The 26391-nt window shown below is 44.5% G+C and overlaps 1 protein-coding gene across 2 annotated transcripts in view; it reads left to right on the top strand.

Annotated features, from left to right (window-relative positions):
• The window catches only part of LOC130402963 (E3 SUMO-protein ligase PIAS1-like), a 108831-nt gene extending 83489 nt beyond the window's left edge, over positions 1-25342 (top strand). For both annotated transcript variants that reach the window (XM_056607048.1, XM_056607050.1), the window contains 12 exons: positions 1485-1974; positions 13688-13772; positions 14417-14555; positions 14887-15021; positions 16682-16787; positions 17664-17737; positions 18342-18502; positions 21416-21552; positions 22191-22434; positions 23612-23751; positions 24080-24120; positions 24929-25342. In XM_056607048.1, coding sequence (XP_056463023.1) covers positions 1485-1974; positions 13688-13772; positions 14417-14555; positions 14887-15021; positions 16682-16787; positions 17664-17737; positions 18342-18502; positions 21416-21552; positions 22191-22434; positions 23612-23751; positions 24080-24120; positions 24929-25342 — 2166 coding nt within the window. The remainder of the gene's footprint in view (positions 1-1484; positions 1975-13687; positions 13773-14416; positions 14556-14886; positions 15022-16681; positions 16788-17663; positions 17738-18341; positions 18503-21415; positions 21553-22190; positions 22435-23611; positions 23752-24079; positions 24121-24928) is intronic.
• Positions 25343-26391: the final 1049 nt, after the last annotated feature.

The following is a 26391-nucleotide window of genomic DNA, read 5'->3' as shown; positions in this document are numbered from 1 at the left end:
CTACAGCCGGTGCGGTTGGCAGCTTGCTGCCCAGATGGCTGCTGCAATCCCTGGCCTCCCGTCCCCCGATCCCACCTGAAGACTTTTAGTTTGAATGTTTAATGCATACGGCTTTTCACCTACCCCTTGGGAGATGCCTCCAGACAATGGTGTCAGTGTTGGGATATGTCTTGTGTTGTTTGTCAGGCTAAATGCTTAGCGATTATAATTAGTTTTTCTTTATTCATCAGAAACCTTGTCTGTGTGTTATGGATGTATCTGTTTGCATGTTGATGTTTCGTGTGAGTGTGCTCGCGTATGTTCGCGTGTGCGTGTGTTTGCCTGTCGGCTCTGTATTTATTTTTTCAGTCTACACAACGTAGTCTACACAACGTTTCGACTCTCACAACGTAGTATTTATAGTATTTTTTACCGTTAACAGTGGCTGCTGTCAGGGCAGCATTTACATCAACATCCACCCAAGACTGTCTGGGACTGTGTGGTCAGCTGTGGTTCAGTGTACCCCTCCCTTTAGCCGTGCCCAAACATACACACATGGAGATATACACTGAGATAAACAAACACAACCCAAAACCCTGTCTAGGGTAGGGCCCTGATGGGGGGTTGTGTCTTATCTGAGATTCCATTAGCCATATCCGTGTGTCTGTCACGTTGTCATAAAAACACCAGCAAGTCATCTGATGCACATATTGACATGCATGTATTGACATGTGTTCTCTTCTGGGATCCATGTGTGAGGGAGGGAGAGAGAGACTGAGAGAGAGATGATGAGCAAGGGAATGGAAGAAGATACAGAAGGAGTGCCGTAGAGAAATGGAGGGAATGCGGTAGAGAGGGAAAGGGGAGGGGGGGGGGGGTTGCGATAGGGAGATGGAGAAAGAACAGAGACAGAGTGAGAGATAAGGATGACTGACAAATCGAGAGTATGTTTGGTGAAGCAAGTTCGGCTGATTGGACCTCAGTGTGTTCCAGCTTCTCTTTCATTCAAGAGACTGATCGGTGGTCTCATGCTGTGGCTCCGACCTCCTTCTTTCTCCTATTCATCACACATCCAGCATCAGCGGTTCAACAGAACATAGGGATGTCATTTCCCCAGTGCTTTGTGAATAAAGGAAACGGTTTAATCTTGATACTCTATGTTCATATTCCCTAATTCTCTATCATATTTGCCTAAGCTTTATTAGAAGCCTCTCTACATGGATAGACCACAGAGAACCTCTGGAAGAGGGAATACTGCCACATCAAGTAGGGTCCAAAATGAATACTTTGGATAGACTTGACCATGTGGCAGGGGTACCTTAAAACAATGCTTAGCTGGTCTAATTTTACTGATACAAATATGAGAGCAAACGTTGGACCCGTTCAGGTCAGACAGCCACCAGTACCTTAATGAAAAGGTGGCGAGGAGGACCCATCATCCGCCATGCCTCCTGCTTAATAGACTGACTGAGCACTGCCCTCCTCCCTATCTATCCCTGCTCCAGCAAATGGTGATGAGCCTGCGCGTGTCGGAGCTGCAGGTACTGCTGGGCTACGCCGGGCGCAACAAGCACGGACGCAAGCACGAGCTGCTGACCAAGGCCCTGCACCTGCTGAAGGCCGGCTGCGGCCCCGCCGTGCACGTGAAGATCAAGGAGCTGTACAGACGCCGCTTCCCCGCCAAGATGGTGTCCCCCTCGGAGCTGGCCCCGCCCGTGCCGCACCGCCCGGGCTCCGGGCCCGGGGGAGGGGGCGCGGCGGCCCTGCCCGCCGGCCTCTCCCAGCTGGCCTACGAGGGGCTAGGCGGGGCCCCGTCGCCGGCCGCACTCCTGCCGCTTACCCTGCTGGGCCCCGGGAAGCATGAGCTGAGCGGCCTGCCGCCGCACCACCACCTGCCCGCCTCGGCCTCCCTGCACCCACTGCACCCCGACGTCAAGCTGCAGAGGCTGCCCTTCTACGACCTGCTGGATGAGCTCATCAAGCCCACCAGCCTAGGTGAGGCTCATGGAGCGTGTGTGTGTGTGTGTGTGTGTGTGTGTGTGTGTGTGTGTGTGTGTGTGTGTGTGTGTGTGTGTGTGTGTGTGTGTGTGTGTGTGTGTGTGTGTGTGTGTGTGTGTGTGTGTGTGTGTGTGTGTGTGTGTGTGTGTGCGCGTGCGTGCGTGCATGTGGGTCTCATGCGTGCGTGCATGTGGGTCTCATGCGTGTGTGCATGTTTTATTGTGATTGACTCCATTGGAATGTAGTTGGTTTATTTACGTTTAGTGAATGTGGTGGTTTATTAAAAGAATCACACATCTCATTGAAAATAGCTGTTAATATATCTTTTTTAATCTAAGTTAGAGAGATATATCTATTCAACAGATTCAGCTACCCAAGAGTAGAGTTGGTTGGTATTTCTTGCATCCCTAAGCCCTCAATGGTTGCAATGCATGTATGTAGACATTGTATCCATAAGCACCTGTTTATGTACACATTGTTCCGTCTGTTTGTGAAGCCATGAAGGAGAGACTAGCATGTAGCTCCGCTAACTTCCTTAAAGGTGACATATAATGGTGCATTTCCACCGGAGGCTGTGGTTCGGTTCGGTATGCAAAGGTGGGGCGCGGTTCGCGTTTCCACCACCAAAAGTGGGCGGGGTCCGGACTGAGCCGTGATGAGCCGTAATCGTCTCGCAGTACTCCTCCGTTGGGGTATTGAGACGTCTGAAAGGGTGCCAAGTAGTCGGGCTGCTATGAGGTCGCTATGCTTACGTAGCTGCCGCGGCTTTTGCCATCCGGCTGAAACCCGCCGTACCATAGTACTGTCGCCGTAACTGAGCTGGGCCAAACCGCACCTTCACTACTAGGCTGAGGCGGGCCAAAGCGCACCCACCGATGGAAATGCGCAATTATACCACCAGGTGTGAGTGTGATTAGCCATGGTATATATGTCGCCTTTAAGCTGGTTTGCGGTAGGTCGTGGCAGAGTGACTTCCACCGTTCTATGTCAGCAGAAGAAATGGGATTCATTTCTTGCAATGCAAAACCTTTCTTTGTTCGGTTATGGTCTCAGTGGCTAGGGTATGTATCTCCAAGTCCTGGTTGAGAGTTCTATTTCAATAAAGGTTATTTAGAATTGAATATGAGTGAGTTTCCTCCATCGGTTGCAAAAATCGCTTGCAATGCCGAGTGGGTCACTCTGTAGAAGGTAAGTCTACACCCTCAGAACGGTTGTGTGTAAACCAATGGCTGACTGCGTCCTGCGTCCATATTTATGATATGAACTGAAACCCATCACAGTGTGATTTTTGTTGACCGATCCACATTATTCTGTCAAATTGAAGCCAACGCGTTGCATGAAGCAAAGTGCATCAGTATGAGGAGGAATTGGTCCGCAGCCTCTCCATCAACACCATGGGATCTCTGCTCCTCTCCTCGTATCCATCCTCTCGTGTCTCCAATCCCTCTGATAACTTTGTATATTATTGATCCGAACATCATGAAATGGTCTTTCAGTTAATCCGTTTCTTTACTGACCGACCATGATAGATGGGTTAAAATCAGAGTGCCTCCCTCTCCTCTTATCTATTTTACTTCTGGTTACTCATTTGGACTGTTCTCTTCTTGCAGATGTGCAGATGTTTTTTTAAGACAGGAGAGTTTATCTGTGCCAGCTCTTCATCCAATTAGTGGCATCTAGGTGTGCACAACTTGCATACTTCCATACCACCGAGCCCTCCTACCCCTCCCACCACCCATCAATCAATCAATCTTATGATCACTATTTTTATTAGACCTTTATTTCCCTCTCGACGTTGGCGCCATTTAGCTGAGAGCGCTTGGAGACCATGTGAGCTGCTGACCGTTTACGGTCTAGGAGCGTCCAGTTCTTCTCTCTCAATAATCCCCCCTCTCAACCTTTTTATTTTTTATAATTGGCTTCTCAATGCCCACTTGGCTGTCTTACTGTCTTCCTCTCTCTCTGTCTTGCCCTACCTTGTTATTTTTCTCTCTGTCTCTCTGTATCCCTCTCTGTCCCCCCCCCCCCCCCCCTCTCTCTCCACCCCCTCCCTCTGAGACAGGTGCGTCTACCCCCAGCCAGGTCTGGCAGGCATTATTAAACAAGCCCTGCGCCGTCTCTCAAGCTACTTCAAAGACAAGGATGCCTAAACTGCCTCAACAAACTCTGTAGTGCACTGTGTTTATATCCGGAGATTAAGCAGACCCTGCCTCGATAATATGTCTCTGGGCCTCTTTGTTTACCAAGACGTGAACTGGAAGACCTGTCTTCTCTCTTGCTCCAGCAGTGGTGGGCTGCAGGAAGGAAGTGTGGTTGACATCACATAAATATATATATATGTTGTGAAAGTACTCTAATAGCAGCAAGAAAAAGGCACAGGGAGAAACGGACAAACAGGACAGATGGGTTTCAAAGTAAGGAGGCTAACTTAAACAAATGTTTTTTCACGAGAGGTTGAGTTTTAAAGCAGCAACAGACACTGATTGGCAGACGGCGAAGAATGCAGCAATATTGAACAAGCTTTGAACCGGTTAATCTTGAAATCAATGCGATAGAGCCAAACACCTATATTTTACAGATACTAAATATTTTCAATAAGACGTATGACTGAGCACCCTGCGCATACTGGGGTGAAAGAAACCCAATGCAGCACTTTTTTTGGGGTGGCAAAACGTCTCTTTTGTCTGTGCAAGCACACCATGTTTTGGTTTATCAAGGAGAATCCAACCTTCTCTGTACCTTCACACCTTGATATTGATCAGCAGGAACCATGTTTGGGTGAAATATTCATCGGGAGGCATGTTGGGATGAATTTCCAGAGCCTCAGAAATGCCGCGCAAATATATGTGGTGTGTACCTTTTATACTGCATTAGCATTTAAATGGAGTTGGAGAGCGCCCTGTGATTAATTTGCCCGCGGCTTCATGTACAAACATGCTGCCAGCAGTTCTGTCATCACACAGTGTGTTTGTCTCTGTCTCACTCTATCTCCTCATTCTCTCTGCCAGTCTCTCTCTCCTCATTCTCTCTGCCAGTCTCTCTCTCCTCATTCTCTCTGCCAGTCTCTCCCTCCTCATTCTCTCTGGCAGTCTCTCTCTCCTCATTCTCTCTGCCAGTCTCTCCCTCCTCATTCTCTCTGCCAGTCACTCATTCTCTATGCTAGTCTCTCTATCCTCATTTGCTCTGCTTGTCACTCTCCTCATTATCTCTGCAAGTCTTTCTGCTAGTCTCTCTCCTCTCATTCTCTCTCCTAGTCTCTCTCCTCTCATTCTCTCTCCTAGTCTCTCTCCTTGGTCCCTGCTGGTCTCTCTTTTATTCTCTCTGCCAGTCTCTCTCTCCTCTGTCTCTCTGCTGGTCTCTCTTCTCGGTCTCCCTGCTGGTCTCTCTCTTCTCATTCTCTCGTCCAGTCTCTCTCTCCTCCATCTCTATGCTAGTCTCTCTCCTCAGTGTCAATGCCATTCTCTCTCTTCTCATTCTCTCTGCCAGTTATTCTCTCCCTATTCTCTCTGCCAGTTATTCTCTCCCTATTCTCTCTGCTAGTTTCTCTGTCCACAATGTTCTCTCCTGTAACTCTATGCTAATCTCTCTCTACATCTCTTTCATTCTCTGCTAGTCTCTCCGTGTTAATATCTCGCCTCTTATTCTCTCTGCTTGTCGCCCTTTCTCCTTATTACTTCTAGTCTATCTCTACATGTCTCTCTGTTCTTTTGTTCTGCCTCCTCTCTCAGCTTGTTTTCTGCTTCATGCTCCCTCTCTAAAAAAGGAAAGAAAATTGCAACGCAGAGTATTGAGGTCTAATATGCGCATGAATGTAAAATCTGAATTGTGTACACACACACACACACACACACACACACACACAAACACACTCACACTCGCACTCGCACACACACACGTTCGCACACATAGACGCACAAATGTGCAGACACGTTTAAAGCCTAGCACCAACTTACTTATTAACATTTAAATAAATTATAATGCACACTTTTGTTATTAACAAACCAAGAGAGAGGGAAGGTACGAGCAAGGTTATTATAGTGCTATATGCTACTTTGGATGAGGGGGGGGGGGGTGGAAAGGGAGGAAGGAGAGTGAGTGAGGGAGAGGTGGTATGGAGAGTCGGAGGGATGGAGGACAGGGAGGGAGGGAGGGCAGTAGAGGGAGGTGGGAGAGTGCAGAGGGAGAGTAGAAGGAAGGGATGGTGGAGAGGGAGGCTGGAGAGTGAGGGAGGGAGGGGAGGGAGAGTAGGAGGGAGGGTTGTGCAAGGGAGGGAGGGATGCCGCGATATACTGTCAAGGCAAAACGCCTGAGAAAGATGATGAAGCTCATTTCTGGAGGCTGAAGATTTGATTGGCTGCAAATGAATAATAGACAGCCCTAGCTTTGAGGAGAGGAGCCTCTTTATTATGATAATGATAGAGTCATAATGAAGCCCACTGGTGAATAGTTATTTATCCTTTATCCACTGTCTGTCTTCTCTATGGCTGTCGGTGTCTCTCTGCCATCCTTTCCATCCTCTCCGAATCACTGTTCACTCCAGCTCTCGCTCTTTCTCACTCTCTCACACAATCAATCATTTGCAAACCCCATGTGCCCCCCTCCCTCCCCCCCCCTCCCGTTCCTCATCTCAACACGTATTCACTCATTCGCTTGCCTGTTCTGAACTCTCTCTCTCTCTCTCTCTCTCTCTCTCTCTCTCTCTCTCTCTCTCTCTCTCTCTCTCTCTCTCTCTCTCTCTCTCTCTCTGTGTTGAGGATGCCCTTCCCCCACACACTGTCTCCCCCGGCTTATCGTTATCTTACTTGCCCCATCGTTCTCTCTCTCTCTCTCCCTCTCCTTCTCTCTCATATGATTAGCTCATTCATTGTGTTGCCTCTCTCTTCTCACCCGCCATGCCCCCACTTCCCAGCCTCCCACTCGCTGCCTCACCTGTTGTTAAGTAACACGTGATGCTGGGTTGCAGTTGCTACGCCCACAAGAAAACAAAGAGACCAGGGAAGATGTGTAATGTAAGATATATTTATATATATACAAGATATGTATACGTGTGTGTGTATATATATTATATATATATATATATATATATATATATGACTGGCAAGCGTGTGCTCTCAATCCACAATCCATTTTTGCATTACATTATAAGATCATTACTGGCTGCCTAATTCCATCTCATCAAGTCTCATTATCCATCAAGCTCGCATAGACCGGCCCCTGGGTTTCTCTTGGATATCAATTTGGTGTGAATGCATTATACATGATTTAATCACCATATCTCCAGCCACAAGGAGAATGCCGCCGTGTTTGTGTCGAGGTTCTTGTGCATTCTAATGAGGTTTCATATTTAAGTGTTTTTTCAGATTCGTACAAAAGGCAGGGAAATAATGGGTGTGGGTGGGGGATGTGTGTAGGGCTGATGGACAATTCGTGGAATGCAAATTATAAGAACCTAAGCTTGCGGCCGTGGTCAGAGAAATGGCTTCAAATATGAATGTAGTGCTAAGAATTAATGTCACTGACCGTGGCAGCGGTACATACAATTCTTAATGAAAACGGACACAGCCAAAGAATTGAATGGGCTTATTATTATAGCAATCAAAACCAGATGTATTGACATTTAAACTAAGCCTGAAAAGAAGTTCTGCCTGCTTGATCATTAGAACACATTCCTAGAAAATAGTTAGGGGAAGGCTAGGCTGGGCCTAGTATCTTGGCTGCTATTGCAATTTCCTACTGAAGAAGCAAACGTATCCAAATCAATTGTGTTTCTCCACAATGTAACAAATTGGTAAGCAAAAAGGATGTCTAACTTCTCTGTATTGAATCAACCCTGACCGGCAATACAAATTGTAGAATTTGCAATATACGTTTCGTATCCAAAACAATTATTTCAAATTCGACGGAATACGGCAGAATATGCATTGGCTGAAATGGCCACCATATTTTTCTTCAGACAAGCATTCTTGCTTCTGAGCTCATATTGGTTTCCTGCAAACTGGTTGGTTTTCCCTGCACCATAGGTTCTAGTGATATGGCCTTGATCCAAAGCAAAAAACCTTTTGTATGGCTAGTACTGTACAATGTGGTATGGGGGTAATGTAGTAGACAATAGACTTACAATTTGCTTAAACATTATAATCTGAACATTGAAGTAGCCATGTTCCTCATTATTTCCCACAGTGCAGTGCAACTACAAGCCATAAGATGCCTACGGTTATGTCCTCAACCTGAGCAAACAGGCAGGATCTGGGTCATTGCAATAAAAAAAAGGAAAGATTATGTATGATATGAAGTTAGCCCAATTCTATCCAATGCTCTACTAATCCATTAACAAAGACCTACAAGTAATGCAACTTCCCCATGCAACTCTAAGGCCAAAGCCAAACTGAATACAATGAAGCACTATAGAGGTTGTAATACAATGTATTTGCATTGTTATTAGGTATTTACAGAGTATCTTTGGATACCTATTGTTATTCAAGGGTTTAGGTGTTATTATTAATCCGGATTTGTACGCCTATAGCTCAGACCCTGATAGAAAATAAGTTTTCAACTTTGTCTATGACTTTGGTATTCCTGGTGAGCAGGTCGCCGAAAAGGTTGGTGGCAATTTTCCAATATGAGGCGCTTTAATCAAACTATCAGCCCTGCCGCCTCATGGATTTGTATTTCTGAAACATGCCTTATTGTACATGTTGAGAATTGTTGCCTCTTGGATTTGTTATGTACCCGTTTGTGTGAGTGTGTGTATGTGTCTGAAGTGTCTGTGTTTGTGTGCGTGTATCTTCGGGAGTAAAAAGATATTGAGTGCTGAACAACATAGACCCGCCCCTGTAATTGCGTCTAGGAGTAATGACCGTGATCTGCTTGAAAAGGGCGGTCGCTGGTTATTTATATTTTTTTGTGTATTGAATAAATCTGTCAATGTGATCTTTGCTCAGGATCTGCTAGCTGTCCCCCCCCCCATAAGCATGCCGTCAAAGAAACGTGTCTCTGTAGGCAGCCTATGCTCCGAGATCGTACACAAAAAAAAATGATACTACCAACCACTCAAAACCAAAATAAATAGTATTCCAACCAATCACCGACAAGGGGTGGGTGTTGGTGGGGTCTTGTGCTCATTATAGTTTTTACTGGATGCACGGAAAATGGAAGGGAGGGGCTAGCTGGCTCTGTTTGTTTGGGAACTCGCTTCAAATACCAACAGAAGTGACGTCCCCCAACATCGCTGATACAACCTTTAAGATATTTTACACTATAAAGCAATGCTGCAGACCATTGGTATTTGAATGGGCTTGATTGTCACTGACACTGTACAGGATAATTTGATGATCAAGTTTGATGTATTTATTTGCACAATAAAATAATACAATAAAAGTAGTGGATGGTGAACATTGGCAGAGGGAGCACGTTTCCATATTTTTTAGAAGACATTTTGAGCGATGTACCGATACAAGTTCAGGAGAGGGACAGAGACCCAGAGAGTCCCTCCACTCTAGCCCCATGTGCCCCTGCTGTCTGTTTGAACCATGTATGGATATATGTCACGCTATGGGAACACATTTGGATGCCATCCACGATTGCTTGGGGCCTAGGCTAAATCCAACCATAACATTACGTGATAACCGATGGTCAAATAAAGGATGGACATTAAATAAATAGTCCCACTCCTCCATCTAAAGCCAGAACGGGGAGGCATACTCAGCGTTCCAAATGCGGGTCTGTTGGTGATAATGGCTGGACACTGACTGATGATTCCTAACTATTTTCCACTCAATAACGCCATTGTTTTGGCTTTTCAGGTTTCATTTAACATCGCTAGACCAACCGTTTTCTCCTAAGTTCCCCTTTTAAGACGCTTCATTATGGAGTGTGAATATCCAATGTATTACAAACCATAACTAGCTTTGACAAGATCAGTACACAATGCCCATGGATCATTCAACCGTTTGCTTGCCTTACTATTTACATTGTGTATGTACACCCTTGGGTTGCATACAATCTCAGCAATCAATTGCGTACAAAACAGGACTGAGTTGAGTTAACAGCTCAGCAAGATCTTTCCTACAGTAACAAATAGATGGTCATAGTCATTGCAGCTCTTGGACGTCAAGATTTTCCAATTTCAAATGCTGGTGTCTCCTATGGATCTAACATGGTTTTAGTCAACGTTTCCTTGGGAAGAATGAGTTCTCCTGTAAGCATTAGTTTATTTTCCTTGATTAATATGCAATGGAATTCCTGTATTTTAACCATTGATGTCATGTTTTGTGTTGTTATTTTCATGTACAGAGAATTGGATTCAACTTTGGGCTCTCTGTACAATGATTTGATCCCTCAGCGTCTAGGGTTGCTTCCCTCGTCAACAACATAGGAACAACCAGGGATAAAACCGACAAAGCATAACAAAAAATAAACATGATGGGTAATAAAAGCCATAGAAAGAAAATGTCCACAGTAATGTAAGAAGCGTCGCCCAATTTAAAGGAAGTTGCTCATGTGCATCTGAGACTGCATATTATAAGGCGGCTGAAAACTGCCAATCATCACAACCAATTTTAACGTGCATATTGTATTATACTGTTTGTGTGTGCATGCAAAAAACATTAATCGAGGCGGAGGGAGAGAGACGTGCCTCAATCAATTCTATCTGGACATTCTGCATTTAGCTACTGTGTGTGTGTCTGTGCGGTCGTGTGCATGTGTGTGGGTGTGTCTGTGCTTGTGTGGGTGTTTTAATGCGATCGTGTCTTGATGCTTTCATGACCCTGCCACTCAAATGGCACCCTGCATCTATTTTTAGTAATCAAGGCGTCAATAATAGTTTCACAGTGGCATGTCACATAATGGCGTTTAATTATCCCGCATGTAGCCTGCAGGCGGTACACTTATTGCACATACAGCTGACACAAATACTCAAATACAGTCAATGTTTGTCTACTTCTTCTTCCGCAATTCAAATGGTGTAGTCCTTTCCAGAAGGGTGTGTATGTATGGGATGAGAATCCTGTCAAACCTGAAAAAAATAGTTTCAAAGGCCTGTAAATATGTGTTTGAGAACTCAACACCTTGAAAAAAGGTTTTGCAACATTGAAAACAGAGATTATAGAAAAACATCTGCAAACATGATTTTGCGTTCTATTTTTCCCTCTTCATAATTTTCAGTTCACAGGCTTTTGAAACTATTTTCTTCAGGTTTGAATTATTACAGGATTCTAATCCCATATATATGTACAAACAATTGTTCTGATCAATATTTAGACCACAAGCATGTTTGTGTGTGTGTGTGTGTTTCAGTCTGTGGTTAGTCCCTTTTCGTGAGATTATATTTTCTGTTCCTATTTTTCCTTCATAATTTTCAGTTTACAGGCCTCTGTCTGTAAACTGAGATTCTGTATCAATGTTTTGACACACTGATACAGCGCTAAGAAGTTGTACTTTTAAAACAACGCATCTGCAAACACCGTAGAGCAAACACATATTTTCTTGACAAAGACATCGTCTACAAGCCCATAACTTTTAGGATTGATGAGTATTTGATCGTGAGAAAACATGGTTTTACCGCGAGTGAGTGTTGAAAAGAATGAATGAATGAGGGTAATGTTTCCCACGCAGTTCAACTATATGTGTGCACCCATCTGTTTAAACACATGTAAACTAAACACGTAACGCATAATATAGTCCATGGCAATGTATGTTAACGGGGGGACACATGCATATTATGAACACACGTAGATAATGATAATGTATAACAAACAATGTTTGTTAATGGATTGCCGCTTATCATTAAATAGACCCACTGTTGTGGCCACAGGACCGCATATCCTGGGCTATCTGTTAAGTTCTCCTTGCCTAAATTTACATGACGACTCAGTTTTTCTGAAGTTGTAGAATAAAACGCTAGAATAAATAGAATAAAACGCTATTCCATGTTTGCATTAGGCCTATTATTTGTCCATAAACTGAGCCATTTGAAGTTTAAAATTCATGTGGTCGCTCATCTGTCTCATCAAGTTCAAATGCGCTCATGGCCCTTAAAGTGGTTGGGAGATGACCCTCTCATTGGTTGATTGCATGTTACGCCCAAAACACTACTACGGGCACTCAGACCAATCCATTTTAGATTTGCGTCGGGTGCGAGTAATTTATCCGCCGTTATAATGGCAATAGTGACAGAGATCCGTCCACGAAGCTACTTGCGTTACGCGTTTCATATTGGAGACATTGGGTCTCATGCAAGAATATGTTAATAGTATTCTCATAGTATTCTTTCTCTTGGTCATACTTTTGTGCATACATTGAACTCATAGGAGTGCGCCACATCAGATTCATGAACGCTGAGTTTGAAGACCTTCCTTCGAATCAATAAAATAAAACAACATTTTGCTGCTAAGGTAGTGGCAGAGCAATGGAGGACAGCTTGGCAACGTCAAGCGATCCATGTGTCCATGTAGTTGTTGACCTCATTGTTCATGTCTTATTTAATTATTTGGGCTAGTAAACCGAAAAATCTAAAATTGAATGGTGAAGCTAAAACTCAAACTAAGTCTGCTCCTAAAAGTTAAAAAGTTTTTTTCAGAGTGGTTGATTTCTATTGGCTGCTCACCCAAGTTCAAGCGAGTGTGACGTGTGTCATTAGAACATTTGACAACACTCTCTTCCTACGGAACCAGTTATTTATAAAATCGTAACGACTGTCACGACCGCTCGGATCGTAGGCGGTCGTAAGTTCCTCTGTTAAAACAGGGATTTAAAAATCCGTTAAAGCTTTAAATTGTTCTGAAAAGTAGGCTATAAGGCAGAACAGTTTGGGGAAGTGCAGAGAGTTGCACCCTGAAATAGTTCAATTTCGAGAGAAGTAATACTTAGGGCCTGTCCAGTTCTGGTCCCTCTCTCACTAAATGCACCAAATTGACCCCTAAAATGAAGATAACACAGTATATAAAGATGTGTATATATAGTAACTCATTTATGAAATTTGTATTTGTAGAATGTGAAAACACTTTTTTATCATTTTTTTTCACAGTATCATCTTGATCCCCACAATAAGAGGAAAGAGAGAAAAAAAAGAATATATATTTGTATTTATTTCCAAAAAAAACAAAACTACAGGGAGCCACAGCCGTGGGGTGGAAGGGCAGAGAGTTGCTGACCCCTTGTCTAGCCATTCAATTGGAAACGTTTGGCCGAATAGCGTTGTTGTTCTTTGCTTCTAGTCTCGACCACCAAGTCTAGAACACTCATCGATTTGTGCGTACCGAGTATTTTCGTGATTGCAAGATTTGCTCTTAAAACGTTTTCATGAAATCTTTGTGTCCAAGTATTTCTTGCATTGGGCCTGTTGTGTACCTAATCTAATGATATACTCCATGTACCTAATGGAATCTGCCCATAAGATAAGGCCAAGAGGACTTTTTCATCTCAGTCCCCGGAAACCACTCCAAACTCTACCAGCCTCAAGGTTTGTTGTTGCTGGTAGAAATAGCATATCACCATGGTGATGTGCTGCTACTTAATTCCACTATATGACTTGCTTATGCCTAGAGAATACAATAACCCCAAAGACACAAAGGAAAACAAGTGGCCCTTTTATATTGCTTTTCTCCAGCTGCCTCTAGACCTCAGTGTTAAATGGCATCTGGCACTGACTTATTATGGGGTTCTGTGTTAGTCTGTGCCTTACTGTCTCTCTCTCCCTCTCCCCTCCCAGCTTCAGACAGCAGCCAGCGGTTTCAGGAGACGTGTTTTGCCTTTGCGTTGACCCCACAGCAGGTCCAGCAGATAAGCGGCTCCATGTAAGAACAGCTCCCATAACTTCATCATCTCCTCCTTTAACTCCATCACCTGCTCCTCCTCCTCTAGCTTCATCACCTCCTCTTACTTGGAGCAACTCTTCATCCTCCATTAACCTGCACCTCCACCTGCTCTTCCACAACCTCCATCAACCCCTCCTCCTCTTACTGAATCACCTCCCAACACCCCCACCGGCTGTAACTCCAGCACTTCCTCCTCTAACTAACCCCTCCTCAACCTGCTTTAACTCCCATCACCTCCTCCTCTTACCCACACCACCTCCTCCTCCAACTCCTCCTCCTCCTCCAACTCAGCACCTCATTCAAATGGAATTCAAATGGATTTAATTGCAATCAATAATCTACACAAAATAGTCTATAATCATCCAAAATCGACAATGATTTATTTCAAACGGTTTAGGAAAATAACTGAATTCAAAACACTATGTAATGATATGAGACCAAAATGTCTGAACAAATGACCAGCATAAATGATGGCAATCATGAAACCGTCTCAACCGCACTGACAAACGCAACGCACAACACAATACTCGCACACACACACTCGGCAAGAATACAAGCAGTCTGGGGCAGACCGATCGATCGGCTCGGGCCAACCTTAATGGTGCTTCTGTGTTGCTCTGCAGGGACATCTCGGGGACCAAGTGTGACTTCTCAGTTCAGGTTCAGCTGAGGTTCTGTCTGTCTGAGACCAGCTGTCCACAGGAAGACCATTTTCCGCCCAATCTCTGCGTGAAAGTCAACGGGAAGCCCTGCAATCTGCCGGTGAGGGTCATCATCGGGAGCATTATCCAAAGCTGTAGTGTATTTATGCATCACGGCATGCTAACCAGTTGTGTAACTGTTTCGCATAGCAGGCAATCTTCTGCATTGGACTTACGCACATGGACGGGAACTAGTTTAACTCACTTTAGTGGGTGTCAAATAACAAATGACACTATACTTGTTTCTCTGTCCCTCTCCAAAATTTATTCTGTATATCGATTTTCTTGCAGCCCACTGTCATTTCACTGTTAAATCAACAGAAATAGCCATTAAAACCTGGGATGCGTGCGACTTGATTACATACCATTTTTGGGATATTTTGGCTGCGCAGGGTTTTCTTCCTCCAACCAAAAACGGCGTGGAGCCAAAGCGCCCCAGCCGCCCTATCAACATTACCTCCCTGGTGCGGTTGTCCACCACCGTGCCCAACACCATCGTGGCGTCCTGGACCTCAGAGATCGGACGGGTAAGCACAATTTTTTGAAACATTTGACAATAACTAGTCTTTGATCACGTGTGTGCTGCTCCTTCCAATTACATGCAGTTTGATTTTCCTGGCCTGCGTGGTGCATTACAACGAAATGTCCATTAAACTGTATGAATAAACTGTTGAACCAGATTCCCGTTTAAGCTGTACTTCTTTTCCGGATATGTTTCTTGTCAATCGATCACAAGACAGATTTGAGTGCAATCAATCAATGCATGGGCTGGAATTTTATAGATTAAAATAATTGACAATATTGCTGCGGACAGATGTGCACAAATTTAGCCTCACCAAATCAGTTCACAGACCGGATATATACCGCTGTGACTCAGCCTATGTACCACCAACAGTAGCTATTGCTTACTGTGAGTGCGGATACCAAGAGTTGCTCTGGCTGGTACAACCAGATCAATTATAGTTATAGTTATTAAACTGCTGGAATATAAATAGAATGCAATTTAAAAAAATATATAAAAATATTATGTCGCAATTTGCCCCATTTGACTAGAGCTGCTAAATCAAACGATTGTTTTTTTCCCTGATTAATCAATCAATAATTTAGAGAAGAAAATGTTTTAATTAATGGCAAATCCCCATCCCAAGTTACCATAGTCCAAAGGCTTAAATAGTATTCGTAATTGATCCCTGAACCAACATTTTGTATCAATGAAGCATTAACCAGTATGTGTACTTCATAAAAGGGTTAAATTGATCATCAAAAAACCATCCGACTTACCATTGCAGCACTACATTTGACTGTACAGAAGGGATCTTTTCAGACACTTTCATGGCCAGATTTATTGGAATATGGGACATTGTAGACGTACAGACTCTAAATCTCTCTCTGTCTATAGAGCAGCACTCCTGTGACGCCCAGGATGCCCTTGGTGTTCTGCATTGCTCATCTAAAGTGACAATCACCTCTCATTGGTCCTTGTCACCCATGCACCGTCACGCATCTGTTTTTGACATACAACCTGCAGCCCATTCTGCTAAATCTTAAAGACATTGCACTTTCTACAATTACAATAAGGGCATTTAGCAGACACTGTTATCCAAAGCGACTTACATCGGTTAATACACGCATTGACGCACCAACGGCAGAGTCAACCATTCAAGGCGACAGCCAGCTCGTCAGGAGCAGTTAGGGTTAAGGGTCTTGCTCAGGGACGCATCAACACTCAGCTAGGAGGAGCTGGGGATCGAACTAGCAACCGGTTACAAGACAACTGCTTTACCTCCTGAGCTAAGCCGACCCTGCCTTTTTACATTTTTCTTTTAGTTATCTATTTTATTTTATTATTTCATTTTATTGTATGCCTATGTTTCAATCTGAAGCACTTCGTCTGTCTCTTGTATGAAAAGTGCTTTATAAATAAAGTTGCCTGGCCTTGCCTTGCCTTGCCTCTCCTGGGGATCTACAATAAAACAAAGTCACAGCCAGTATAGAGGACTACTAGGAGCTCTGCCCTTGTTTTTCCTAGTATTTTACATCTTGTGTGTGTGTGTGTGTGTGTGTGTGTGTGTGTGTGTGTGTGTGTGTGTGTGTGTGTGTGTGTGTGTGTGTGTGTGTGTGTGTGTGTGTGTGTGTGTGTGTGTGTGTGTGTGTGTGTGCACATCTGAAACGTGTGTGTCTACACAGAGCTACTCCATGGCAGTGTACCTGGTGAAGCAGCAGTCGTCCACTATCTTGTTACAGAGGCTACGCTCCAAAGGCATCAGGAACCCAGACCACTCGCGAGCACTCAGTAAGACACCCGTAACACACTTTTCTTACCACTCCATCGACATTTAGCCATATTCGCTCCCTTTCTACTGAGGTCTGGTCATAAACGTTTGAATGTTTGCGAGGCTGTGTCGGTCCTCTGAATCAACTCTAAGATAATGGCATAGCTGAACGGTGCTTGATCTTCCAGCTTTCTGTAATTGTGAAATGTGATATTGTTCCTCTATCTATATCTATATCCATGCCATTTCCTCAAGCTTTCTGCATCGACCCCTGCAAACAGATCTGTAAAAGCAGTTGTGTTTTGTTCAGCGGGCCGATGTTTTAACCTGATGAAGTTACATTCTTGGCTTTCACGTACCTGGATATGATATCCAGATCAAAATAAAAGAACGACAGAATGGTAAGGCTATGAAATTAAATGTGTAATGTATAATATCAATGTTAAAAGGGTTTCTCACACCAAAGGGGTCCTAACACCTCATGCTAGCGCTCTCAACATTGATCAAATTTTATCGCTGATCATCTCTAACAGATTTTATATTGAGATGAACGAAGTTTGGATATGCTATGCATAGCAAAGATGAACAAGCATTTATTCCATGAGAACATCACGATACGCGTTTAGATGTTTTAAGAATTACTTCAGTGCCAGAAAGACGGACTGTATACCAGAGCATTCTCAGATGGGTTTTTGTGCCAAATTATGGACTTTTATTGTTTCAGACTGACGAAGAATAACTTTTGAATAAGTTTGCTTGAAACTGATACCACTGACCCTGCTGCTCGCTGCAATCATTAGTGTGTGTGTGTGTGTGTGTGTGTGTGTGTGTGTGTGTGTGTGTGTGTGTGTGTGTGTGTGTGTGTGTGTGACGTTTGTTTTCCTCTTCCGTTACAGTCAAAGAGAAGCTCACAGCAGACCCGGACAGTGAGATAGCCACCACCAGCCTGCGGGTGTCCTTACTTTGCCCGGTAAACAATCTCCTCCTCTCCTCGCTTTCTTATAAGAATCTTCATGGTGGCAAAATATTTGGTTTAAAGAAGCATAGGAAGGAGAGACACTCGCAGCTTTCACTGAGCAACAATCAATGGGTCTCTTAGATTCTTCAAGGGAAACTTACCCATCGTGGGCAGTCACGTCAAAAGGATTGAAGGTTTAATATTAACAACACAAATGTGAGGGGGGTGATTGGACATGGCTGTTGCCAGCCATGGTTAAGCTAACAAGAGAGGCAAGAGACTAAGTTAATTTGAAATACACTGTGGACATGTCAAAAGATGACACGGCCACTAAAGGAAACTACACATTAACGATATCAGGCTATGACATGGAACTGTCGGAAGCGGCCTTCTTGTCTACTGCGACGAGACAAATGCTAGCTACGCATTTAAATTAGAGAGAGGAAGGGAGCTAAGGGTCATTATTACTAGGATGCAGTTTTCAATGGCGTGTGCATGCGTACATGCAACGTGTAACATGGCACTCACCATCCTACTCAGTGGGCGTCCCATGTTCATGCGTGTACCTTTCCCCACGTGTGTGTGTGTGTGTGTGTGTGTGTGCGTTCCGTCGCAGCTGGGCAAGATGCGTCTGACCATCCCGTGCCGGGCACTCACCTGCTCCCACCTGCAGTGCTTCGACGCCACACTGTACCTGCAGATGAACGAGAAGAAGCCCACCTGGGTGTGTCCCGTCTGCGACAAGAAGGCGCCCTATGAGCACCTCATTATCGACGGGTAGGACACACACACACACTCTCCCCACCACCGATTCCTAAACGCCAGAACACGGCATTCAGCACCACCGCTGGCTTGGTGCTGCGTCGTTCAAGGGATACGCCAAGATATCTGTCGGTGTTCATCGTGTTTTAGCATTTGCTTGCCATTAGCCGCTTCCATTGACTTGCAGAGTTACTGTAGCTTCTGTTGATGGGATGTTGATGGGATGTACCTGTGATGCGCCGGTGACCCACAGCGTAAACTACCGGGCCTGAAGCAGCTGGTAATTAATAATAGCGGCGTAAATGGTGCTGCATTATCGGTGTGTTTCGTAGTGAAACTGCAATCTTGTTGTGTTTTGCTGACTCATGTTTGAAAAAGATACAAATTGAACACGTCAGAAACGTCATCGTTACTGTCTCACCTGGCTTCAATGAAACAACCGTTCCCAATATAATTTGTAAAAATGACTTGGTTGTTCCGGTTGTGTCCCTCCGATAGGGTCCTTTGACCAACGAGGATGTCCACTGCGTAGGAGGCGTGTGAAGCATGCGTGTTACGCCCGGGTTCTGTGTTCTGTGTTCTCTGAGCCCATGTTTGAGTTTTTTTCCTAAACCGCTGCAACCCACAATGCACTGTTTGGAAGTCATTATACGTATGTCATGTTTTTTCAGAGGCATTCTGCTACAGTTTAGTCAGATTAACATATAAATGAGTTTCCATGGTGATCTAGGCTGTGATTGTTGATGGTGCCCTCGCCATAATCATTTCATATGCAAGGGATGTTCTACACAAAGCGTTTTCAAGTTCCTCAAAATTTTCAGCTACTGAATTTGATAGAAAACTAAACTAAACGGACTGATAAACATTGACCACAGCAACATCATATTAACATTTAAATGAGTTTCCACAGAAATCTAGATTGGTCATTCTGTAATTCAGAACTTTATAGCTGTTATCTGCCAGAGTAGATGTTGAAATGACGGTTTCAGAATACTGTGCAATATTCTTGTACTGTTCGTTTAACCAAAGAAACATTAGGTTTAAAAAAATGAATGAATTACTTCATTTGCTTAATAGATAATAATCTAGAAGGGGAGAATATACTCTGTCCGGGTCTTGAAATTGCAAATTAACTTACAAATAGCCTTGTTATCATACCAAAGTGCTTTCAATAAACATGCAGGCGATTTGACATGTACTGCGTGCATTTTTAGCGTTGATCGAGTTTGCAGCCAATATTGAAAATTAGTTTAAATTGGGATGCAAGAATATAGGCGCTGAACCAATGTATTTTAGATTTCACCTTGTTGTTTTTGAACCTCAGTTAAAAAGGATACAACTTGTCTAGAAACCTAAACAAATACCAAGAATATTGTTTCTGTGAAGACATGTCACGTGTATCCACAATGCAGCCAATGTGAGGAATCACCCAAATGCTTCTGACAGGGACACACACTTACACTTACTGAGTTCACTTGCGGTAGCAGGCCAATAGAGATGATGCACATACAGGATGTATTTTAGACGAAGAACACACCTTAAGCACAATATCATCTGTCAACACCGTTAGTATGTGATGGATGAGGGTTCTTATAAGGGTTAGGTTAGGATTAATGGGTTGAACTATGCAAGAGACAATTACAAACCATTTTCCCAGAGGTGTTTCTGTATCATCAACATATATGTAGCTCATAACCCTAGTTATGGGTCTGCTCCTTGTACCAGGGCACGGGTTAGTAGACCTATCTCTACTAGTTTAGGCTAGTTACTGCACCTGTGTCCTGATTCAAACGTAGCAGATCCTTTAGGATTCTTATGAGCGAAACCTGTGTTTGTTCCTGATATTTTTATATCCTGTAAAAATAATATTCAATTAATACACATAATACATAATACAAAAGAGTATTATGTTGTTATAGGTTTGTTGGTTGGTTTTGCATTAATATTTGATGATGTTTTTTTGATTTAAGTAAACAACAGCCAATTAGTCACCCATTTTACGTTCATACCCCAATTAACTGTCTATTTCAAATGAAAATACGTTTAAAGTTGAGCCAATGATCTTGAACAGAAATTGGGTTTGTAATCATATATATATATATGATTACAAACCCAATTACATGTAACTACATTATGAATAATACTTTAACCTGTACAACTGGTACTGGTCGCCTGAATTAATTCAATGCTTAAATGCTACTACTCTTGACCTATATATGTATGTATCTCTGTATGTGTGTACATATAATATATTTATAAATATTTCAAACCATCTTCGCACATCTGGGTCCTCCACCTCATCTTTCTTTAGTGGTTTCTTTTTGTTCAGAAGGACTCATTTAATGTGTTACAATGATTGGTGCTCTGCTAATTGCACTCCCAGAATACCGGCGGAGCACTAAGTGTGATTTCTGCTGCTCCCCTTCACTTATAATTCCAATTAGCATTTTAAAGAGGATGGGAAGAGAAAACAACATGCATTCTCTGTTGTGGGGCTAATATGACACAGAACAGGAGCTGTAATTAACAGGCTGGCTACTTGATTTAGCTCCTGCACTAGCGGTGTGACTCGCGTTGCCTCTGTTGACTTTGCCCACGGTTGAAGTTTGCAAACATTTTTTTATCGTGGACTTGGCAACATATTTGTTGAAATGAAGCTGGCACAGAGCTGCTCCAGCCCCAGGTGGTGCCCCCCCCCCCAGGTGGTGCCCCCCCCCCCAGGTGGTGCCCCCCCCCCCCAGGTGGTGCCCCCCCCCCCCAGGTGGTGCCCCCCCCCCCCAGGTGGTGGCCCCCCCTGTGCCGGTTTCAGTAAGAGAGAAGAACACAGCAAAGAGAAAGGTTTATAATGTGTGCAGCTTCTCTGCCCTGTATTTTGTCCTCCTACCGTCGGACGTGTCGATGTTTATCGGGGTCTACGTCTGTCCGTAGGCTCTTCATGGAGATTCTGAACAGCTGCACGGACTGTGACGAGATCCAGTTCAAGGAGGACGGCTGTTGGTCCCCCATGAGGTGGAAGAAGGAGGTGCAGGAGGTGTCGTCTGCTTCCTACAGCAACGGAGTGGACGGTGAGTCTCTATCGCTTGTGGGGACCGTGGGGTGGGGGTCGATACTCGATCGATACTCTTCCATGAAGAGCCTGAAGACGAAGTACAAGAGTGAAACAACAGTGACCATTTCTAATATTGTGATACCTCTGCCCTGATATCTCAATAGGGATTGTGCATTGAGACTACACATCGCAATGACCACCTCCATTTTGAACGTATAGGAGCATAGGAATGTTATTGGAAATAATGGTGTTTTGGTTATACTTTGGTAATAAATCATGAAATTGTGAGTCTTTATGGTGGGACATTTATGTGTTTAAAAGTGCCACTGGGTTTGCATGCTATACATAACCTAAATTATAGCCTACAGTATATTTAGATTACTAGAACTCTCTCGAATCATCCAAAAATGAGTACAGTAAAAAAAAAAAATCCCTTGATGCATTCTGATTGAAAAGCCCTATATCCATCATTCCTTAATTTTTGTTTGTCGTGCCTTAAACAACCAAACAGTAGGAACAAAAACACGATTAAATCATTGACCGGATTGTAAATGATGTACTATCACACCACTCCTATCCTACCTGTATTTCATGGACACGTCGCCTAGCATCTACCCAGACGCTAACGCTACCCCCCCCCCCCCCCCCCTCCAGGCTCCTGCAGGACGTCGTCGGCAGAGCAGCGCACCTCAGGGGGGGGTGGGGGCGGCAAGAAGGTTGAGGTGATCGACCTGACGCTGGACAGCTCGGAGGACGACGTGGCGGAAGAAGACGACGACGACAACTACGAGAGCCAAGATTCGCCCGCACCCCCTCCCCCGCCGCCTCCGCTCCCGCCCCCCGCCAAGCGGCCCTGCCCGTCCCGCTCGCCCACCTCCCCGTCCGTCAACCACAAGGGGTGAGCCCCGCACTCCCTGTGGGCAGGAGGTCCCGCCTCCACACTCAGTGACCTTGCGTAACAGCATTGTGTATTTCAAGGTCAAAACATGAGCTGTGAGTCAGAACTGAACATTTGTAACAGAAACAAAAACCAATTCGTAACAAATTAATTGTTTGGAATTGAAATAGCGCATCTTGTGCTGATAGGTCTGATTTTATGAGGGGCTTTAATCAATTCAATTGAAGGGACTTAATAGCCATGGCTGGGTCCACCTACTAAGAACAAGCAGGAAAACACTTTGTGAGTACGTTTAAAGGCACAATAAAAAGTGCTAATGTGCTTCACAGAATCACAACATTTTCCATGAGTTGGCACCAAGCCATATAACGCTCATATTTTAGTGGAAGTTCTCACTCTAATATTAATGTAACCTGCATGTCGACGAAGAAGGTCAGGCTTTTCAATTTATAAAATATCTCTGAATCATTTAAGAGTATGCAATGTTTTTTTCAAAACACTTAGTTTGAGGTCAGAGCTTTGCTGTGACGTATATTTCTTCTAATTGGTACAATCACAAAGGGTCCCAAGCAACTGTGACACTTGCCTTGAAGTATGATAGATTGTATATCTAGATGCCAAACCGATGACTTAACTGTTATTGAGTACTCCTAATATATTTAGCCCTTCATTGCCTGCTTTTCTGTCAGTTCTCAGTTTGCCACAAATTACCCGCCATACGTGTTTGATATAGCTCTTTGTGCTGAAATTATAACTTGTGTAAATGTGAGTTATCAAGAGTGTTCTATAAAAGCCTTGTGAGCCATTATTGGGATTGTGTTATCAGACCAGTAAGTCTATCATGATATTTGACAGAATCCCTGTTGTCTCCTAATTACGCTGTTTGGCTTCCTTTGAATGGAGCTCTGCTCGGTCCATGTGTCTTGTCTCTTCGGGCCCCATTCCTGTTCACACCTTTGCTCCTTACCTTTCATTATTGGTCTAGAGAAGAACCTGTCAACAACCTTTGTTTGGTTGTGTTGTGTTTTTCTTTCTATTACGTCACATGGCCTTACATAGAGGTCGTTCTTTATCTTTGTACTTACTTGTCGAACAACACCTACCGAATTTGTTGTCTGTCATTAAACAACCCCTAACAAGAGACGTGTTTTTTTTTTATCCCCATAATGATCTGCAGGGTATTGAACCTGCACCATCCGTCCCCACCACTCAGCCGCACTCCCAGCATGCAGAGTGTGGATGCCAGCTACATCCCCCCTGTACCTCCCCTCATACAGGACTACAGACCCTACTACCACACGCCCACCGATCTGTCAGGTAAGGACACACACGCACTCACTGACAGGGTTATTACATAACACAAACACAGGAACATGCCCGCCTATAAGCCTCATACTAATATACACAGGTCAATGAAGGGTGCTCTACGTTAGAATCGAAAGTTGTAAAAAGAACGAACAGAGTAGGGCAAGGTTTTTTTGTTGGTTTTAAGGGTCAAGCTGTAGAGTTGCTGCTATGCCATTTTCTGTAGTTAATTGAAGTATTTTGGTGTGCCATTGTTATTATTATGGGCTAGGACTTAGAAATTCAGACTTCATGATCTGTGCTTTGTGATGTTGAGTTTGTTGTCGCCTCCCTTTCCCAGATTTGAGCTTCTTCTCCTTCCTGCAAGGGGACAATCATCAGGTATGTTGTTGTCTCAAAGGGTTGTTGCATTGGACATATGTTTGCATTGACTCCCAATTCATAATGCTGAATGGAGACCTTGCAGTTGCATTCCACATGAATGCAGGTTCCATAATAAATAAAGTGAGGTAGAACGAGGGTAGGAGACACTTTGCTGAATAAATATATGATCAACGACAAAGTGTTCAGCACTGTTGGGTTAAAGATCCACACACACAAGTATGAAGATGGCGACTCCTTGCCGGTTGGCATGTATTATGAGTCTCTCATGAGTTGTGCAGCCTGTGTTGTCACAAAGATGTTTGACAAGGCACCATCTGTCCTCTGCTAGCGAACCAAGCCAAGACCAACACCAAGCATGTTTGGTTTGATAAGATTCGAATGGGTTAGAGCCGACCCATAAAGGTATAATATGCTAAATAAATCCATAAAAAATAAATAATGAAAAGCGGTGAGTGCTCGATGGCACACTGGGCGTCAGCACGTTGTGAGGTCAACTTCATGGTGAAAAAACTACAGAAACAAAAGTAATGTCTCACAGGTTGGCGGACCACTGTGTTCACTCACACACTTTAGCGGCACATCTGCTCTCGAGTAATTGAGGGAAGGAAGCTATCTGTATAAATATTTGGTGGTCCCAACATAGTCCCATCAAACCAGTTGGTTTTTCTTGCTGTTAAGGACTCAATTTATATCAGACAGGGCTACCGTGACGGTTATGACCTCTGTTAATATTAACAGAGCTACTTTGACTGTTAATGACCATCATTAGATTCACACGCGTGTCCCGGTCTGTGTCCCCGCCCAGCACTACAACATGGTGATGGCTGCGGCCGCCGCCGCCTCGTCCTCCGAGGACCACGAGCTGCTCCTGAACCGCTTCCTGCCCTACAGCACCGCCGCCGCCGGCTCCGCCTCCTCCGCCGCCTCCCAGCTGTTCCTCGACCAATCGGGCAGCTCTGGGGGCGGGCACTTCTCCGCCCCGCCCACCAACGGCAGCAGCAGCAGCAGCAGCACGGGAGGCGGCGGCGGCGGCGGCGGCGGCGGGAGCCTCGGCTGCCTGCGGGACGCGTCCTCCTCGTCCACGCACTCGTCCACGCACTCGTCCTCGTACGCACACGCGCAGTCGCACGCGCACCCCGGGGTGTTGGTGGGCCGGGGCGGGGCCGAGGCCAGCACGGCCATTTACGGCGGCATACCGGACATCATCTCACTGGACTGACTGGCCTAGCGCCGGGAAGGAGGAAGGGCCACCCGTTCCTGCCCCCCCCCCCCCCCCCCCATCCCCACCCCTTCGGACCCGGCATGTCCCCCACTATTGATGCTCTGCTGGTTGGTGATTAGGCAAAAGGCGGAGCACCGGGCACGGGGGCGCGTTAGCGTTGTGGAGGGACCGCTCCACGAAGACACACTGCGGAGGGACCGTCCGACCGGCCGTCCGACCGCCAGGCAGCCGAGCGACCTACAGGGCTGTCTGGGGAGACCGAGGGACGCACGGCGTTGGTCAGAAGGAGTGCTCGCTGCTGATGATGAAGGCCTGGAGGAGTGGGGAGGGAGGTCACCCCGTGGGACTCGAGAGCAAACGCGGTGGAGTCGGTTAATTGGCTCCATCGGCAAACTGACCTCAAAACAGTGACCTCAGCATGGTATGAAGGAAGTCGTGTCCGGGAGGCGGAACCCAGGTCACCGCTGAACCGGTACCGACACAGACCACGCCGCACCCCCCAACACAAGCAAAAGTCACATAAACTAGTAAAAGAGGATGGTTCTTTTTTATATTTAATAGCAACTGGCGGGGTGGAGCTACAGTATGTACAGAAAATACAAATCTATTTTCCTTCATTACTTTTGTACATTCATTCGAGACATTTTTCCCGTGTAGTTACCTTGATTATTAATGCAGACTATAATTGAAAGTGCTTATATATACGTTTGCCAACATCCATAAAACAATACTATTAATCTCTGTTTTTCCCTCAGTTTTGCTCTTCTTTTTTGTTTTCTTCTTTGTTGCTATTATAAATTGAGGGTCTTTTTTTTTTTCTAGTTGTACCCAGTTGCTACAGAACCTGACTACTGTTTATTCATGTACTAATAATTTTATTAAGTTGTTAAATTATGTATTATATTGACGACAAAGTTACATATGCATTCCCTTAAGACTCCTACATTTGAAGCTACCTGTTTGGAGTGCACACATGGATTTTTTGCAGTTTTTCTTTGTTTATTCGCTTTTCCATCTTCCTCTATTTTCTTAATTAATTCCCAAAT

This window comes from Gadus chalcogrammus, chromosome 14, assembly GCF_026213295.1.
Source record: "Gadus chalcogrammus isolate NIFS_2021 chromosome 14, NIFS_Gcha_1.0, whole genome shotgun sequence".
Classification (NCBI taxonomy): Eukaryota; Metazoa; Chordata; class Actinopteri; order Gadiformes; family Gadidae; genus Gadus; species Gadus chalcogrammus.
Note: the sequence above shows the minus strand (reverse complement) of the source record. Positions and strands in the feature narration are given on the sequence as shown.